We start from the raw sequence: 19,247 nt of genomic DNA on the forward strand, positions 1-19,247 counted from the left end.
GGCTATGCTGTGCCAGGTTTCTTCCACGTTATGATCTTGGCCACTTCAGTCACCGGGTCATTGGTTTCCTTCCTTTCTGTATGTGATATGCAGCAAGAATGCCTGGGGAGAGAGAATGTTAATACGGATGTGTGTGTTCTCAAGGTCAGGTTCTCTCTATTCCTTCTGCCAGCCAGTATAAAGGCAGAGCAAGGAGAGGCTGGAGCAGCACTCCTCAATGCTGGTGATGCAGTGCCATTATTTTATTTCTATATATAAAAATATATGCTTTACATATATAAATAGTATATATACAATGTAATATGCATCATTATATATTTTATATATATATTTATATATATTAGGACATGGAATCACTGGCACACACTGGCAAGCACACACAAAGCCGTGAGGTAACTTAAGTTTGAAGGGACCTCAACAGGCCGTTGGGTCCATCATCTTGATTAAAGGAACTTCACTACTGACTTCCCCTCAAGTTGCGTTTCCAAGTTAAAGCATCCCCTATTTTCGCATGTTCTCGCTGTGTTTGTTTTTACCGGTGACATACCCGGTGTGCCCTTCATGGGACAGCTTCCTTACCACCTGCCCCTCTAGGGCTGGAGGGAGCCCATGGGTCCTGTGCGGTGGTACCAACCTGGGCTCCCCACCCCGGCTCCAAGGCTGCAGCCCTGGGTTGAGAAGCCCGCGGGGTGAGGGGGATGCTCCCGGTACGGAGCAGGGCTCCGCACACAACCGGAGGAGGCCTCAGGCGCCCCCGCCGCCATTCCGCGCCCGGCCGCAGGGACGGGGCGGGGCGGGGCGGGGCGCCGCTCGATCGCTCGGCGCTCCTCACGCTGCCGGTGGATGTCCTCTGCGCTCGGCGGCGCTGCCTGCTGGCGTCGGAAGCAGCCGTCGGCCTGTCCGCTTCGGTTCCGCTCGGCTCGGCTCGGCTCGGCGGGCTCCCGCGGCGGGGCTGAGGCGGGCGGGCGCCGCCATGGTTTAAAGGGCGGCGGGCGGACGCGAACGGGCAGGAGCCATGAACCTGCTCCCGGCCAACCCGCACGGCAATGGGCTGCTCTATGCCGGCTTCAACCAGGACCACGGTGAGGTGGCCGGGCCGGGCCGGGCCGGGCCGTGCGCGGGTGGCGGGGCGCGGCGCTGTGAGGGGAGCGGGCCCCGCCCGGTGCGGAGGGCTCCCGGGGCCGGCTCTGTGCAGCGGTTGTGCCGCAGGACGGTGGCGGAGGAAACCGCCCGGAGCCCGTGAGGGGAGCGCGGCGCTGGGCCGGGGCCTGCCGGGGCTGCCGGCAGCGGTGAGGAACCGGAGCGCGGTGCGGGAAGGCGGGCGGGGCTGCCCGGGCTGCTGAGGTGCTGAGGGCTGGGCGCTGCTGCTGCTGCGGAAGGTGTTGCCCCGCCGGAAGGAGCGGGAAGGCCGCGTTCACAGAGGGGCGGCTGCACCGCTCGCTGGTGCCGGTGTGTGTGCGCCCAGCCGCTTCGGAGGGAGCTGCGTGTGGAGGGGAGGAGGAACGGTGTGTGATAACGTGTGTCTGAATGCGTCTTCCTCTCGCATGGTGGTTTGGGGCTTGCGAGTTGCACTGTTTAAAGCCGGCTAGCGTTTCTTGGGGAGTTGTGTAAGTCAGCGTTAAACCCCGACCTGAAAGGGTTTTAAGTGCACTTAAACTTGAAAACGCATCCTGCAAAGGTATCTCGCAAAAAGCCACTTTCGCGGTGGAAGTACTTTGTGTTCAAGATTGTGGTGTAACCTGGTTTTCTTTCCTTTTCTTTCCCTCATTCTTATTCCAAAAAATTACAGTTAAGGCTACTGATTGCGCTGGCAGACAAGCGCAGGTGCATGAACCACTGAAAAGCTTCACCTTATGCTCAATTTATTGCTTTTTCTTTGCTAGAAAGTGGAAGAGCTGTTCCAGAAAGGGGTTGCATGGGCCACGTCTTGCTTGTGTAATATAAAAATAGCACCGGTCTTATGAGTAAGAGTAATTTTTGTGGAATAAGGACTACCAGGTCATCATTTTGTAGCATCCTTTTATCTTGACAAGTAGTATTCTTGCCTAAGACAGTCTTGCAGCTGCTGTTGTTTCAGTTGTGGTTCATGTACCTGTTGCTGGTGCTGTTGAAATGGATTATTCTGTTGAATTTGGTCTCATGTCTCTGAAGAAGCTTTGTCAGCGGTGTATCAAGGTGTTCATGGACTGAGCTGCTTGGTAGCTCTCTTCATGCTCTCCTGCTGACTTGAAAACAAGTCAGGTTTTCAGCAGCTCCACACTTGTTTCCATCTTGCATTTGCAAAGAGATGGAAAAAGAGGTTTGTGAGCATGAGCTTCATTTCAGATCTGCAGGGGTCTGTGAGGAAGCGGTAACACTGAATGTGCAGCCTTGGTGGGGCTGGGTTATAAGAACTGTGTGAGAAGTTTCTCTCTTATTACAAAATGCCATTAGAGCATCGTTTCATCGTGTAAAACTTATTCTTTGTTGTAAAGGCTTCCTTAAATTCTGCAGCAGTAAATGCAGAATAAACACTATTTTTGATAAGGTCACATCCAAAGTTCAGGAACTTATCTTGGGAACTGGTGAGCTGACAGCATTCAGGTCCCATCCTACCTAGCCTGGCTAGCCAACTGAGTAACAACAAAGAACTTCAGGAACAAACCATGTTTGGGTCTCATGTGCAGGCTCCTGGAGCTCTTCCTGTTGCGGATGATGACTTTTGAACTGTAGGGAACATGCTAACACTTTACTAGGGCCTTTTAAAGCATAGGTAGTTCTGTGGCTGCTCAGAGAAGAGTGGGTAAGAGGAAAAGCTCACTTCTTCCTTGTTGCTTCTACCAAAAATAGAAGTATGAGTCACTGAAGTGCTGAAGCTCACTCCTGTGGGTGTCTGCGTTTATTGTCACAATAACCTAATTTCCTAGTACTTTAAAACTAGCCAGTCCCATCATGGTGGAAGGGTGGGAGGAACGAGCTAGTAAGTTAGTCCAAGTATGATCGTCTTTGGCTGACAAGTGATAAAGCACCTGCTGTCTTCCCGAGGTGTGCTTCCCTTGCTCTCTTTTGAGTGAGACTGCTTTCATACTGGGTGTCTTTACCACTTTCTGGTTTTAAATTAAATAGTGTAATGCCCCAAAATTAAGGCCCATATTGCAAGGCATTCTGAGGTGTTCTATAATAGAATACTCTGACTTCAGCTGATAGATGCCTTATTTCAGGCACTCTTCTGATGCTTTCAGGACAGTAAACTGCTTTACAGCAATGAATAGGCAAAACCTCCTCATAAATTACCACACCAGAAAGTCTACACATGAATTGCTGTCAAGTTTCTCTTTTGTCACTGTTGTAGTCTAAAGCTAGTTTGAAAACCAAGGTGTGGACTTGTTTTCGTGTTGAAACACTTGGCTTCCTCGTGTGATCTCCTTTAGTGGACTGAAATGCTTTGCTGTATGAACCTAGAAATGTTAGTAGGGTTCTGTGCTCTCTCTTATGGCTGTAGACAGAATTTGCTGTGGTCAGGAACCTGTTGCTTCCCTTGACTTCACTGTGGCAGTTTCTGGATCTTAAGCCCTAAAGCCTGCGGATTTCTTTATGTCCTCATGCCCCTTTCAGCTTGTGGCATCTTCTAGGGCAGTCATGAGGTTAAACCTTCCTTTGTCTTTGGTTTTGGAAAAACAAAACTCGCTTGTGGCCTCACTGGAAGTGTTGGTAAATGGCATTTTTACTGTAGGAATAAGGGGTTAAGCTGATAATTCTGCAGTAATTAATGTTTTAGTTATTTCTGTAAGTATCTGAGTTGTCTTCTGTCAGTGGCTCTTTGACAGCATGTCTGGCTCCTCTTAAAATGAGATGTGAACTTCCCATGGAAGAGAACATATCTATTATTGCAGCAATTCCCTCTTCTGGCAGCCCTGCTCCAGCTCTCTCATACAGAAAAGCTTATAAGCCATAGCTGCTGAATTTGGGATCCCACTGGTTAACACTGGGCTCAGTCAGATAGGAAACACCAGGCTCCAAAACTGTTCCTGTAACCTGGAATTGAATGAGTAGTGGTAATCTTCCTGTATGTTGTTTTTTTCCCTCTTATTTGCCTTGGAGTTGCTGTGACTTGAGATCTTCCTATCTCTGTCAGCAGTGATCACTGCGTGGGGAATCTCACTGTTACTCACAGTTGCCAATTCTGGTGTGCTGTCTCCAGTTAAAATATAGATGATTCCGAAGACATCAAAAGCAGCCCACGTCTTAGTCACGAGGTTACTCCTGCAGAATAGCTGTAGTGGTGCTACAGGAAACATCATGTCTGCATTTTATTGCATCAGCAATGTTCCATTTGGGTTTGTTGTAAGCTGCTGATACTAATCCAAGTAGAACTTTACAGCGCTCTTTTACTGTCAGACATTTCAGCTTCAGTCTCCTAGAAACACAATGCTCTGTTATAAAAATGTTGTTGGAAAAATAATGACATGGATACACACTACAGGTACCGGAAGTACGGTATTGTTTTACGTAGAGACACGTTTCCATTGTCATTTACTTTCAAGTTGTCCCAGTAAAGTACAGTGTATCTGCTGGAAGCAGACTGCAGGAGGCAGCAGCTTGTTGGTGCTGTGGTTTCAGCACAGTGCATTCCTGTGTGTCCAGTTGGCAGCAGACTAATGAATGATGCATGGAGAAGGGAGGAGGTAAAATTAATATGGTCAATTTAAAATCATCTATTTCAATATATTTACTAATTGTCTATAATTATTCTTGTTGCTCACTGTGTGTATTTACACGTGTAAATAAGAGCTTTTTGCACTTGGTACAAAATCTTGGACAGGTGAAGTTGTGCCTGTGAGTCTTTCGGGCTGGGGAGGTAAGTTTGTGTGTGTTATTTTCTTCTCTGGTTAGCTAACTGGTAGTGTTAGAACAGTTCAGTATGTTGGGCCTGTGGCTCTGCTGGTGGTGACTATGTGTACAATAAGAGGGTTAATTGATTTCCTTCCTAACTAAAGGGTGCAGAGATGGATCTTGTAGTAATTATTCCTTTGCATGTGCGAGTTCATTGAATGGGAACTCGAAGGATGCTGCCGAACGCTCCCCACGCCCTGTAGGATACCTGTCCCAAAAGTGGGGGGGGTGGAGGTGTGGGGTGTCTCTTTTTTATGTTGCTGTTGGCTTTGGTTGGTTGGCTTTAGTTGAGTTTGGTTGGTGGTTGTTTTTTAAGTGGTGCTACGTGGAATTAAACTCTTGAAGTATTAAAAATGAATCTCAAATTCAATGTATTTTTACCAAATTACAGTTTTTAAAGTAATGCTGTTGCCAAGATCAAGTTTCTTGTAAGTTTTTATGTTGTTATGCAAGAACATTGACATTTTTTGTCTGGTTTATGACAACAACAACAACAACAAAAGATGGCACTGGTTGTATTGTTTCCTGTGACATCTTAACCTCCATCAGGATAGGAGCAGTGGGAGATGTGGCTTGAATGTTGCTCCCTTGCTCTTCAGTGAGCATATGCCAATTTTCCAGTTGAGCTTGTATTATGCTCACAGTGTGCAGAGCACAGGCAGTGAGCGGTGTGTGTTGGGCGAATGTTGCTGGCTCTTTGTGAGCTTTAACACCAGGAATACCTGAAGCAGCCTCTTGCACTCTGAGCCTTTTTGCCAGCTTCTGAGCCTTTGCTCAATAAACCGGTAGAGTCTGTGTGCAGGAAGTCATGGGTGACCTGGCAGTGAGCAGATGGTTTGGAGACCATGCGTTAAGAGTGAAGGCTTCCCTTCCTTCCCCACCACCCTGTGATTTTGGGGTTTGAGTTTGGAGAAGGGGTGCCTTTAGACACAGCTCCTCAATTTTATTTGTGGGGGGTCATACCCTTGCAGTCACTGCAGTGGGTAAAAGTAAAATCAGGCTAATCTGAGTATCTTTGTTCCAGTACCTTCGTCTTGAACTGGGTTTTTGATGCAGTGCACATACATAATGGAGTAGCTAATGTTCTGTCAGTCTGCCTTCAGCAACAGTAGCTGCTTCTTAATGACTTGTAATTGCTCTAACGTCATGTGGGCACTTCTTTATGTTAGTAACTGCATAAAAGTAATTGAAATTATTTTCCAGAGTATTTTAATTTATCTTCTAATAATTCCCTGGTTTAGACTTGAGCTACTGGCATGCAATTACTGACACCTGACAGCAGTACCTCTCTTAGAGCTTTCTTTAAAGCTATGTTTGAGAAACTTTCTTCTGTGGCAACATGAGCAATGGATCATACTCCTGTAGTTGTAACCGCAGTGTAAATTTGGATTTAATAAGAAAGGAGGGGGTTTGCTTCATAATGACTGCTGGGCCATAAGAAGTAAAATACAGGTTTCCTTCCCTCTGCAGTGCCTGGCATAGGATACAGATGGGGTGGGAATTGCTTTCCTTTCCTTCCATTGTTTTCTCACCTGTCTAAAAAAGAATACTGAGAACTTTCCACTGGTCTCTACGCAAAGTGGAAGACAACTGGTCTAAAGGGTTTTCACTTGCAATGACTAACAAAGCTGCAAGTGGTCTTCAGCCTGAGTTTAACACAATGCAGTTACCAAGTCATGCTCCTAACCCTCTGGCTCTTGCTTAGTTTTTGAGTGTATCTATCTCGCAGTTACTATATACGTGTATATATATGTGCTTTTTACTACAGGATGCTTTGCATGTGGAATGGAAAATGGATTCAGAGTATATAATGCAGATCCCCTCAAAGAAAAAGAGAAACAAGGTAAAATGCTTACTTATTATATTGTGCTAATTCTGCCTTGGAAGCTTATCCTACTCTTGTGTTTTCTGTAAGGTTCCTGCTTAGCTTTCACTGTTCCATCACTGGAAGGCTTTGAATAAAGCCTCAAGGAAGGAAGTCCATGCTTGTCCTGAAGGGACTCTCACTTACTCAAATGTTTAAATGCTATTACTTTGCATAAAGCTGGCTGATGATGTGTTTGTCTCACATTCTTGCAACGGCTGAATTGTGTAGCTATTGCTAATGTCTGTAGTCCTGAGTGGGAGATAAGTTGCCTGGTTGTTCACAAGTGGGAGAGGAGTTGCTTGCTGCAGCGGTGTCATGTACCATCAGGAGAAGTTGTTGTGTTCTTATGCAGTAATCTGAATGATCTAGTGCAGCAATGACACAGCTGCCTTTCTACTGGAGTTCTGAACATAACATTTCTCATACTTAAAGAGTATTGCTTGCAAGAGCGCTGTGAGCACCCACCTCTAATACTTGAAATCTTACATTCTCTGTATGCTTAAGAAAGGATCTCAAAGCAGTAATCATGTCTTTCCAGAAATGACCAAATGAACCACATTAACAGGCAGTGGGGCTTTTCATCAGAAAGCAAACCTAACTCAGCAGAAATAAGGGAAAATGAAACCTAGCCATTGATTCTAACCCTAAATATAGGCAGAAAGCTGCCATGCTGACCATGTCACCCAGTGTTTGCAGCCTGTGGTGATAGGAAGGATTTAATAAGTGGAAAAATGTATTTAACAGAGCAGTTCCTATGAAACCAGGCATGCTTTCACTTTCTAGTGCTGTTAGGGATTTTAGTCACTATTCATGTGACCAAAGCTGACAAACTATTTCTATTCTTAATAGCAAATTCTTCCATAAGTAACATGTCTTGGGACTGTCATCTGTGATAGCGTGCTCAAAGGATCAGAGTGAAGCTTGAAGTCCTGTTGAGTTCCGTGTCAGAACTCTCCCTGCCAGTGGTTCTGGACATACTTCAGGACTCCTCTGGCACAATGCTCCTTCCAAGTTGGATTGCCTTTTCCCTGTGGATTCTGAGAGGTCAGGCTGTACCGGCTGCATAGGTGCACAGAGAAACCTTGGTCATCTTCTGTGTATTTTTACACCTACCTAAGAATATTCCCAGGTGGAACTTGTCTATTTGATTGATTCCTGTAACCCAGTATGAAGCCAGGTCTTACCTGTTCCACCCTGCCTTGTCTGTCTTATAGCCAGGAGTTCCATGAAGTTCCTCATCCAGTTATCAAGTGTCAGAACTGTAAAGAGAATGATTAAAGTGTTCTAACAGATCCAGAACACGCTGCATGTTCTTAAACTGTCTTGGGCTAGCATTTGTAAGTATTTTAAGACTTTTTGTCCTGGTGATAATACCTCTTCATAGTAAAATGTGCTGTCGTGCTTTGAATGCTTTAATGGAGTTAAGAGGAGAATCTGGTGCAGAAGGGGGTAATGTCCAAATGCAGCTGTTCAGGAAGGAAACTTAAAAATGGTGTGAAGAAACCACAAGGACTTGTATGAAATCCAAGGCATTACTGCTCCAGTGTGGTTATCTTTCCAGGCATCTACTTTCAGCATTGTATGGTCAAAGGCCCAGCATCAGTTCCTCATCCAGATGTACTGCCACGCTGCTTAGCATCTGACTGAATCTCTTTTGTCCTCTCCTTCATGCATACGTCTCCATCTTCCTGTTGTAGGGCTCCCTGCTCCTCAGGCATTGTTGCTGGTTTCTCCCATCCCTATTTCTGACAGTAGGTCTCTCTCTCTCTCGTCCTTGTGAAATTTCAGGTGCTTCTTTAGCTTTGAAGCAGTTCACTGGTTTCATCTGCATTTCCTGCTCCAGCCTACCAGTGTATGGAGGTACTGGACAGTCTTTGGAAGTTTATTATTAACTCTGCTCATCTACCTTGAAGGCCACAGCCAGCCTCCTCCCGACAGTTCAGTTCCCTCTCCTCAATGGAATGCCAACCATCCCTCTAAGCTACATAAACAAAGCCAAGCCCCCCCTCAAATGTCATTAAATAGAACAATTCTTTTATTATAAACCCCTCTGGTTATCTTTGTTCCTCCCCTTGCACCACGAGCATGGTGTACTCTACTTTCTCTGCAGTAAAAAGAAACCTCTTTTTCTTGCTCTCCGAAGGAGAAGCTGTCTGCACCAGCTTTTCTGCATCACCAAGTTGAGGCTTGCTGGAGCCAGACTGCACTTACCTGTTCCAGCAGCTACAGGTGTGCTCCAGAGAACAGCACTAGAGCTTCTAGTTCATCGCTGTGTGTTTCCCTTCTTCCCTCAAACCCAAGTCTATTAAGACACATCCCCTTGCACATAAAAAAGGTTATGACTAATGAATGCTGCTGGCATCTTTCTAAATGCGTGGCAGTAGCATAATAGAGCAACACCAGACTTGAAATGTGTGTGAGGAATGCATCTGAGCTGACGAAATCTTTCTCAGGTTATTTCCAAGCCGGCTGTGTAACAGGCATTACTGAGCTGCCAAGATGATGTTGCTTCATCTCCTCTCACGCAGCATGTTTTAAACTTTGCTGTTTTTTTTTCTATAGATCAGGATAAAGCCTGTCCCAGCTGTGTGACAGCAGCAGGGGTGGTCTTGATTGCTGTGAAAAATAAAGCAATTGTGCGGAGAATTCTGATCTTAAACAAGCACCAAAACCAGAACAAATCAAACAAAACCCCCAAACCCCCACCCTTTTAGTGAAGGTTTCTTGCTGTCACCAAGAGGATTCTCTGTTTTTTAGGGTCAGCCAGGGTAAGAAGACACCAGTCTTCTCTGATGCCTGAGAGATGTGCTGGAGAACACAAGCTTTTATTCTAACAGTGGGGTGAGGAAGAGATGTCAATGTAATGGGGTCTGACACTTAAATAACATTCATTTGTCTTGCAGAATTCCTAGAAGGTGGCGTTGGCCACGTTGAGATGTTGTTTCGTTGCAACTATTTAGCACTGGTAGGTGGAGGAAAAAAGCCCAAGTACCCCCCTAACAAAGGTGAGTCTGAGGGGTCTTGGAAAGGGTTGCTTTGTTCTGTGTGTAACTGCCTGGGGAACTCAAAACAAACCAGACCTCCTTGAGCTGGGGTCTGGCATCCCGAAGGCTGGGTGAAGGGGATGGTGCAGCGGGAGCAGTGAGGTAAGTTGCAGCACTGTGGTGTTAACTGCAGTGCCCAGGCTCCGCGACCCGGTGGCAAAGGCTGTGCTCCTCACAGTTAGCTATGCACAGGCTCAGCAGCCTGAGGGTGGAAAAGCTCCCTGTTGGCAAGCTTTGTGAGAAAATACAACACTCTTTTTTTACTGCTGCCTCATTTGTAACTCTTGGAGCAGAACAAAAAACCCCAGATTGTGTTTAGAAAAATGTACTTATTTGTATTGTCAGCTTTTGTGGTTGTAGTTTACAAGCTCCTACCTGCGCGAGTCACAGCATGAGAGAGCAGGTTGGTGTGTGGTGGCTAAATACATTCTGGTTAGCAGGATGCCAGCCTGTAACTGCTTACTATTGGATGCAGCTCTGATTAGCCTTCTCAGACACCAGAAGCTGTTGCAAGGGATGTGGCTCTTCAGGCTCTTCTAACACGATCTCTGCACTGTTCTAGTAATGATCTGGGATGACCTGAAGAAGAAAACTGTCATTGAGATAGAGTTTTCAACAGAAGTCAAAGCCGTTAAGCTGCGAAGAGACAGGTGGGTATGACAGTGTTCCAAACATGGTTTGGTTCTCTACGCTGTTCTTACTCATTTCTAGCTGTTTGTAGCAAGAAAAAGATCCTGCTTTAACTCCAGGAATTAAACCTGCTTTTCAAGGGCAGGCGTTAGGTGTTAGCAGTGTACTTGGGCTGTGAACTGGTACCTGCAACCTTGGTGAAAAGGCTGTAAGATTTTCTGGCGCCCTAATGTCAGGAAGTGTTCTCACATGGCTGCTGCTTTTCCAGGTACAGAGGAGTGTGAAAGGGATTCAGCAGAGCTAGAGCAAGAGCATCTCTTAACAGCTGGAGTCTCTGTGGGTGGAGGGGTTGGATAAAAGGGCTTTGCAGGCTCATAGATGCAATGCTGTGAGGAGGGGGGGACGGACAGGGGGACGGACAGGAGAACACAGCCATTAAATCAGTTGAAAGCCTCTGCAGATCTGAGTTGGTACCTGTGTCCCGGTTTCACCCACCCCAAGTCACAGGAACGCTTTGTCTCTTTCAGGATTGTGGTAGTCTTGGACTCGATGATCAAAGTTTTCACGTTCACACACAATCCCCACCAGCTGCACGTCTTTGAAACCTGCTACAACCCTAAAGGTCAGTTGTGTGTGTGTGGGCTGGGGAATGCCTGCAGGTTTGTTCTGTTCATCTGCGCCTGCATGAATGGGTTGGTTAGTAAGTCATTGAACAGGTTACTTAGTGCACTGTAGTCATGCCCTGTGGAGATGCTTTTGTATTTATAAATGGATATTAACATTTAATACTACTTCATGGAATGGTTTGTGTTGGAAGGGACCTTAAAGCTCATCCAGTTCCAAGCCCCTGCGTCCAACCTGGCCTTGAATACTGCCAGGGATGGGGCAGCCCTCTCCAGCTTTCTTTTGGCCCCTTTAGGCACTGGGAAGTGCTCTAAGGTCTCCCCAGAGCCTTCTCTTCTCCAGGCTGATACTTGGCACAGAAAAGCTTTTTCATGTACAAAAAAAAGCACAGAAAAGCTTTTTCGTGTACTCCTGTTACAATATAGATTTGGTTTCTATAAGAAGGAGCTATATGCTCTTTCTGTGAAGACCCTCTAAACTCCATGTTTGTGTAGAGAAGCTAAACTATCACCTGTTATAAACTCTCACCCTTTCTAAGCTCCTAAGGAGACTTTATTTCTTATTTAAACACCTTTGCTGTTGCAGACTGATGGAGCTGACCTCTGAGAACATGCAGGTTTTGGGTAACCACCACTAGCTTACTCTTGAAATGATGAGAGCAAGTTGAAACTATGTTACTCCCTTACTTCTCTGTGCTTTGCACTTACGGACAGATCATGTTTTGGGATGCTGCAGTAGCCATTAAAATGAAATTCTGATTTCCTACATGTTTGTTCGTTCTGAAATTACCAATATTTTGGAAACTTATGTTTGAGAACTTTCTTACGGAAACTACACTGTTGCTCTCTTTTTTCCTTGTCTTCTAGGTCTCTGTGTCCTCTGTCCGAATAGTAATAATTCTCTTCTTGCATTTCCTGGAACACACACTGGGCACGTGCAGATAGTGGATCTTGCCAATACAGAAAAGCCTCCTGTAGACATACCAGCCCATGAAGGAGTCTTGAGCTGCATCGCTTTGAACCTGCAGGGAACAAGGATTGCAACAGCATCAGAAAAAGTAAGTCCTACATCCTCCCACCTCTGGTGTACGGTGTGCTCCAGTGCAGTGAGTTATCCTGAAGTAGCATCCTTTCTGTAGGAAAGGCTGGCAGTAACTACCTGGAAGATTTGTCACTGCCGTACACAGTGTCAGTCTGGATCTCCACTGCTCCTCTGGGGTAGGATACACCACAGTGACCCAGAGGTCATGTTTGTGTTTGAGCACTCACTGCCCCAGTGGCTCTTCAGTGGCATTTGAATGAGATCTGGCCCAAGCAGTGCACAAGTGTCACGTTCTTCTATCAGATACTATTGATTTTAAAAACAAAGGGGTGGGGGGAGGCTTATTTGCATTCTTTCACCTTCATTAATTCTGCTTAAATTATGCTGACAAAAATCTGAAGTTACTGTGTGTAATGCAAAACCCTCTGGGCTGGTGCTGAAAGGAGCACCAGACAGGAGGCAAAGCTGTGGAGCTGCCCTCTCTCTCCATGGGATGTGTGGGAAGTTGGCTTGTGAGATGTGGCTCCTGAGGAGCACTGGGGCTGAGGTAGCCAAGCCCTTGCTACCTTCTTGCACTCAGCTGAAATGACTTGCTCAAGGAGAAGCTAAATTAATCCATCCAGTCTCTGCTTAGAAGAGTTTCTACTGCACAGCCTATAGCTCGAAAAGCTTAAAAACAGAAAGTGCAGCCATAGGCTTTCTTAACTGAGCTTAACTACTACAGATCTGCTAAACAAAGCTCTTAAAGCTGCCAACTCCATTGCTAAATAGAACAGTCATCTGCTGAATTTGTCTTGACACATTCCTCTCTTGGTATAGAGAAAAGGTTCAGTGTTTTCAGCCTGAAATAGGAGGATGGGCAAACTGCCATTGTGAGCAGGGTGCAAGTGGACATCTCCAGCTTGAGTCTTAAATCAGAACTCAGCTGATACTTACTTCTCTCTGCTGGGTTCTGATAGTTACTGGTGTGTGACCAGAAAGATGCTTTTGTTAACCAGGTGTATGGCAGGAGTTGTGGGGGATGAGGCAGACCCTCTTTGAATCAGGTGAAAGTCCCTTTATTTGGTATCACTGACTTGTTCTGCGTCTCTGGTGTCAGCTTGGTTTAACCGAAGTGCTGTTCTCCAACACAGCACTGTCTGTAACCTGACTCTGGGATCCCTCAGGGTTGGATCAATACAGATAATAAGCATGTGACAGGTAACTAATTCTTCTACATTACTTCAACTGAACTAATTGTGAGTCCAGCCACAGCCTGAATGTATTTAGTGGGAAAAAGAAATTCCACAGTAGCAACCAAAGCAGAATAGTGAATGTGGGGAACAAGAAAGAAGTTATATGCAGAACGCCAGCCCAAAAAGCTATACACAAGTCTGCTCCAGTGTTTGCAAACTAAGGCCAGGGCTGTACTAGTGCTTTGCAACATAACCTGGGAGAAACTTCCTGAGTTGAGTAGCTAAGGAACAAGAACCAAAACACTGTAATATTGTGGGGTGTGTGTGAAATTTGATAATCCTTCCCAGAAGTTCCCAAAAGTTAGAGGTTCTCCCAGACCTATGGGAGTTGAAAAACGGTGTATGTAGGGCATGCTGATCAGGTGGAAGTCTCGGATGCATTCACAGATGCAAAGAGAAGCCTCTGTCTTTGCTAATGTAATGCTTGATTCCTTTTCAAGGGGACCCTCATAAGAATATTTGATACTTCATCAGGGCATTTAATCCAGGAGCTACGCAGAGGATCACAGGCAGCCAACATCTACTGGTACGTTTAATTGCTGTCTCTTGTGGGTGGTGTTGTGCTGAGGCACCCTTGTGGCAATAGCACACAAGTCATCTCCAGAAAGCAGAGGGAAGTGACAGTGCTGCAGGCACAGGGGTACATTGGGCCTGTGCTGCCTCTTCTCTGCTCCATGCTGGTGAGGAGAAAGCAGTAGCTGGCGAAGCCCAGCATGGATTATGTACTGATAATCGAGCTGTGTGTCGAGTAAAGGGGAGCTGGGGGGATACTTCACCTCCACACTGAATATGGGGAAGGCAATGCCACAGTTTAACAGTGCCCAGAGAGGCTGGGGTGGGCACCCTGGGACAAGGGGAGGTTTATTCTCACACAGTGCCACTCTGCATGCGAGAACCCCGGCAGAGGTTTAACCCTAATCCACTGCTGGAAGCATTTTCCCAGGAGTGGGGCAACTTCCCTTCTTTTACTGAGCACCACTCCAGGTGTGAGTGTTGCCCACTGAATCCAGTACCTCCTCAGAGCATAGTGGGTGTGTTCTCCCAGCAGTGGCTGAATGTCCCACACAGATGTTGGCTGTGCCCAGGCACCCTGCAGCATGGCTGCTGATACACCAGGCCCTCTACTTGAGGGCACATACTCACCCCTGAGGGGCTTTCCATCCTGTCAGCAAAGGAGCAGCACCTGCAGAGCGGAGCCATTGCTCCCTGCCCTGCAGTTGCTCCAGCCAGCGGCAACAGCACCATTGCTGTGCACACTGGGAGCTGTGGGGGTTATGTTCAGTAGCAAGACTGCAACTGCCTGTGTTCTCTACAGTATTAACTTCAATCAGGATGCTTCCCTGATCTGCGTGTCCAGCGACCACGGCACAGTGCACATCTTTGCTGCAGAGGACCCCAAAAGAAATAAGCAGTCAAGGTAGGGCCAGAGGCATTCAAGACTTCGGGGGCTGTGGAGGGGCTTTAACAAGAGTTCAAAAATACGGGTCTTGTCAGGCAGTACCAAGTACCTGCACTATGGAGGTGGTAAGACCAGTCTGCTGTGCTTGAGTGAAGCTGTGGATTTGGGAGGGTAAGCAGCAGGATTCCAGCAGCAGGTCAGGGTGTTGCTTTTGTGGCCATCTCACCACATAATTTGTGGCTATTTCACATAAAGCAGTCTCTAAACTCTGACTAAAAATCAAGCTTTTTGGCAGTTTTTGCAGTTGCTTAAGAATGTAAAAGCAGAAATGTAGTTAGTGGCAGGGTGTCCCCCCCCAAGGGGAATCATACCTGTTATTGGATACTTTGTGGAAGAAAACAAAAGGCCCATCAAAACCAGCCATTAGCGTGAACCCGATGACATGTGCAGACACACGAGCAGTTCTAGATCGACTTGAGTCAACACCTTACTAAGTTGTTATGCCTTTTTTCCCCCTCTCTCTCTTTCAGTTTGGCCTCTGCCACCTTCCTCCCCAAATACTTCAGTTCCAAATGGAGTTTTTCCAAATTTCAGGTTCCCTCAGGCTCTCCATGCATCTGTGCCTTTGGAACAGAGCCAAACGCTGTCCTAGGTAAGCAGTGGAGGCTTCTCTAGGTTCTGTCTGGAGAACCAGGTTTTGGGCTACAGTGGCCGGGAGTTGGGGAGCAAACCTATCCCTCTGCCCAGCTGAACTGACCCTCTTTGTCTCTGTTTCAGCAATATGCGCAGATGGCAGCTACTACAAGTTCTTGTTCAACCAAAAAGGGGAATGCTCAAGGGATGTCTATGCTCAGTTTCTAGAAATGACTGATGACAAGCTCTGATGGGGCTGAGGGGAGTGCACGGGTCAAAGCACTGCCCTGGCTATTCCACACCTTTGGAAGGACAGTATACGAGTGGCCAGTACTGATCAAGAAGTCTAGCAGACCTTACTAAGAAGCCTGGCCGAGCACAATCACAGGAGGCTCTGAAGTAGTGGACTACGTATGTTTTTTCTCATTTCTGCAAGTATTCATCATTAAAATCTCTTTGGGTTACTGTCATCAACTCAAGTTTTCAAGATGTGGCTTTCAACAAGCTTGTGCCTACTGGGTTTCTCTTGCTCTAAACTGTGAAACGACTTTCAATTGAACGTTGAGTGCCTGCCACACTGAAGAGCTGCAGGGGTGTACAGACCTACACCTGGCCTCAGAGAGAGGGAAGTGCCAGTAGGGGAGTTATAAATGGCTGGGAGTGGGGGGAACACTGAATCATGTGCAGATAAACCTCTGGCAGCCCAGCAGGGAGCAGGGTGGTGCCTGACCACACCCAAGGGGAAGAGAGGAAAGGGGGGACAAGTGTGTGGCCAGAGCTGGCTGTAGCCTCAGCCAGGCTTGGCCTGACCTGACCTGGTCTGGGGAGGGAAGGGGGTGGCAGCTGCACAGCCCCAGACCACTGCTCCTGTATGCCCATGGGCGAGTCAAGTGATCAGTACCAACTATGGAAGATGCCAAACTGCACAGGAAGGCTGAAGGGGGGTTTAGGTACTAGCTGACCCCCCAGGGTACAGAGCAGGCACACAGGGTGTTCAGACACTGGGAGCTCCTGGAGCGGTGGAGGTGAGTGATTCCTCCTGCAACAGAACAGCCGCTCCAGGATTAAGTGCCACACTTGTACCAGTGCACAACCTGTTCTGATGCTTCTGGAATGCTGTGATGGGGTACATCATCTCCAGCATGGTCACTGAACCAGGGGGCATGAAGCATCTGTCTGCGGTGGCTTTAAACCTGCCACCCTTCCTTTTTTTCTTTCCACGTGGGATGTTGTATATACCAAGTTCTGCTGGCCTAGGGACAGTCAGGTGAGACTAAACCCACTGACATGTAAACTCCTTCCCAAAACTTGTTACATGGCCAACACGTATTTACTGCTGAACTAAGGCAGGAGATGCTAAACAAGAAGCCAAGATAGATACAAGCTCTGCTCTGAGCACAGAATGCCTAGGGAAGGGGAGGCCTCCTCTTCAGAATCCCATTTCACACACGCTAGGTCCCTCTAAGGTTGTTTAGCTGCACACTAAATTTGACAAGTTTCGTTTAGTGTCATGTAACATACTAAGGACTAACTTCTACACAGACTTTGATGTCAAAGTTGCATGTTGCTTTTATGTGTATAATCACAGAAATTGTTTTGCACACTTATTTGTAATGTTATTTCTTTTAAATAAAAGTGACTAATTTTGCTGTACTCGCTGATGCCCACAGCCAAGGTCCCTAATGCCGGAGGTGTGGGGGATAAGTAGGTAACAGAGAGTAGTGATCACTGCTGAAGGACAGAAGCTGGATGTAAACAGAGGACAGTAAAGCTACGAACCGCTGCCTGGGACACGTACCTTGGTACTGACACCAACATCTGCACCACCACACGGCTGCTCTGCTGCTCCACCCTGGTCACAGCTACACCAGCACAACCACCAGCTGGAGGTGGCTGCATCTCCCCAGAGCAGGACAACACAAGAGACGATCCTCTGAGGCTGACAGATGTCCTCTCGCTGGCACAGTTGTAGCTGTGTACGATCCAGTCAGCTGTACTCGCTTTAAATAGCAGGGAAACTACCTAAACCATCAAGGCTTCTGCAGGGTGCTTTGAAGGTTTTACATATCTTCATCTGGTACTTTAATCACCTGTTTGGAAAGTTGTACTTCATGTATTAGATGGACCATGTATCCACCATGTAGAGGGACTGATTTGGCTGCAGGGTCAGTGCACTGTGAAGCTCACCCACACAGCAGGAATGTATACTCGCTCCCGGGCAGGGCACCAGCAAATCACAACCCAGGCAGGCATAGGCTTAATACAGATCAAGTCTGCAAGGCCAGAATGAGCAACCATCACCTTTCAAACGTTGCCCCGCTCTACAGGAAGCTGCAGCATAGAAAGAAAGCACAGTAAGCTGGTACAAGTCTGCTCTGTGCAACTAAAAGAGGATTAAATAGGTTTTTAAATATCAAAATCTTGGCTTAACACAAGTGTTCCAGTCCAGGGTTCCACTAGCCTTTCCTCCTGTAAGTACAGCTGGTTTAACATGTGGCTAGACATACGTTGTCCCTGTAGACTGGGAGGGAAACAGGCCCATGGTGCCACTGGGTTCATCTGCCCACCATGAGGAGCTGGCAGAATTTGCAATACAAGTCTAAATCGGACAATTCTTGAAAAAGTCTTTCCATCAGCATCAGCTAGTTAAGTATATGAACCATTAATTTATTTTTATTTAAAAATAACTAAATGCCTTCTCTCCCCGTTTTGCTGCCTCTTTCCACAGTACCTGTGCCACAGTTCAAAATACTGAAGGGAAAACTAATGGATCAGCCAGAGGACTGAATCAACTGGTAATACCAACCACGTACTCCCTGGCAGGAGCCACAGTGTTTCCTTCAGGACCTCTATGTATTTAAAGTAGAAAATACAAGATTAATTGTTAAAGGTATAATACATAAGACACAAGACTAGTGCTTGTGTCCATGGCAGACACCACTGACCTGGATACAGCAGCTCCGGAGCAGCGACCACTTGGGAGTGAGTCCTACTCCAGGCCCACAGGTTGTGACCTCTGTCTTGCTGAGCATTTCAGTACCCCCATTTTGCTGTTTTTCCCCTTCTTTCCCAAAGGTTGTATGTGTTCAAACAAGGCAGTGCCTCAGGCCTGGCTGCAAGAGATCCTGTGGGATTTCACACAACAGGCTGTTCTTTTTAAAGGAACAGGTTATGCTCTTTCAGCTTCAAATATTCCAACCCTCTGCAGGAGTTTTGGAGCACACCTTTGATTTCTCCTCAGCTCTTGGAAGTCTTGACATTAAAAGCAAGACCCAGCATGCAGCAAGGCTTTCTGGTACTTCAGACAGAAGCATTTCCCCAACAACGAGAAACAAAAAGCATGTAACTAAGGTACAAAGAGGCTCAGAAACCAAACCACCACTCATGGAAATGAGTCCAGACAGTGCGGCTCTCACTAGAGTGATTTCTAAAAAACCAATAATCTGTTAAGTGTGTGGCAACCTGGGCTCCATCACTGCACTTGTGACCAGCGTTTTGTTAAATCACTGAACTCCCTTGCCACGTACCTGAGATCAGCCTCAAATGCAACACAACTTCCAGAAGAATGAGACTCTCTGATAGAAAAAATAATTCTTAATTGATTAATAGTTGGGAAAGAAAAGAAGCAGGAGCAAAGCTTGTTTTCATCTGCCAGTCCACAAATATGATCAAGAAGAACCTGATGATTAAAAACAGCCCATGTACTTCCAAACTGCAGCCATTCCCTTTTTCAACTCATTTTGGGCTAGGCCCAACACAGAATTCTCAGAATGTAGAACTGTATCAGGTACAGAAAGGGGTCAGCCAGGTTATTAGAAAGCAGCACTCAGTTTACTGTAAATGAGATATAATATACCCTATATATTTATCTCTAACAAACATATATATACAAAATCACAACT

The 19,247-nt window shown here is 46.5% G+C and overlaps 1 protein-coding gene across 4 annotated transcripts; it reads left to right on the forward strand.

Annotated features, from left to right (window-relative positions):
• The first annotated feature begins 882 nt into the window (after positions 1 to 882).
• WDR45B (WD repeat domain 45B) lies at positions 883 to 16,998 on the forward strand. 4 transcript variants are annotated; one of them, XM_062639778.1, is made up of 10 exons: positions 883 to 1,082; positions 6,641 to 6,715; positions 9,643 to 9,744; positions 10,346 to 10,433; positions 10,941 to 11,035; positions 11,904 to 12,094; positions 13,754 to 13,839; positions 14,629 to 14,730; positions 15,307 to 15,364; positions 15,490 to 16,998. In XM_062639778.1, the coding sequence occupies exons 1-9, from the start codon at positions 1,016 to 1,018 to the stop codon at positions 15,362 to 15,364; spliced, it is 864 nt and encodes a 287-aa protein (XP_062495762.1). In that variant the 5' UTR covers positions 883 to 1,015; the 3' UTR covers positions 15,490 to 16,998. The 4 variants fall into 4 exon arrangements, with proteins under 4 accessions (XP_062495762.1, XP_062495760.1, XP_062495759.1 ...); XM_062639775.1 differs by having other exon boundaries at positions 884 to 1,082; positions 15,243 to 15,364; XM_062639777.1 differs by lacking the exon at positions 883 to 1,082 and adding an exon at positions 1,270 to 1,289 and having other exon boundaries at positions 15,243 to 15,364.
• Positions 16,999 to 19,247: the final 2,249 nt, after the last annotated feature.

Source organism: Pezoporus occidentalis, unplaced genomic scaffold (assembly GCF_034315485.1).
Source record: "Pezoporus occidentalis ecotype Australia unplaced genomic scaffold, CSIRO_AGI_Poc_V1 ctg62, whole genome shotgun sequence".
Taxonomy (NCBI): Eukaryota; Metazoa; Chordata; class Aves; order Psittaciformes; family Psittacidae; genus Pezoporus; species Pezoporus occidentalis.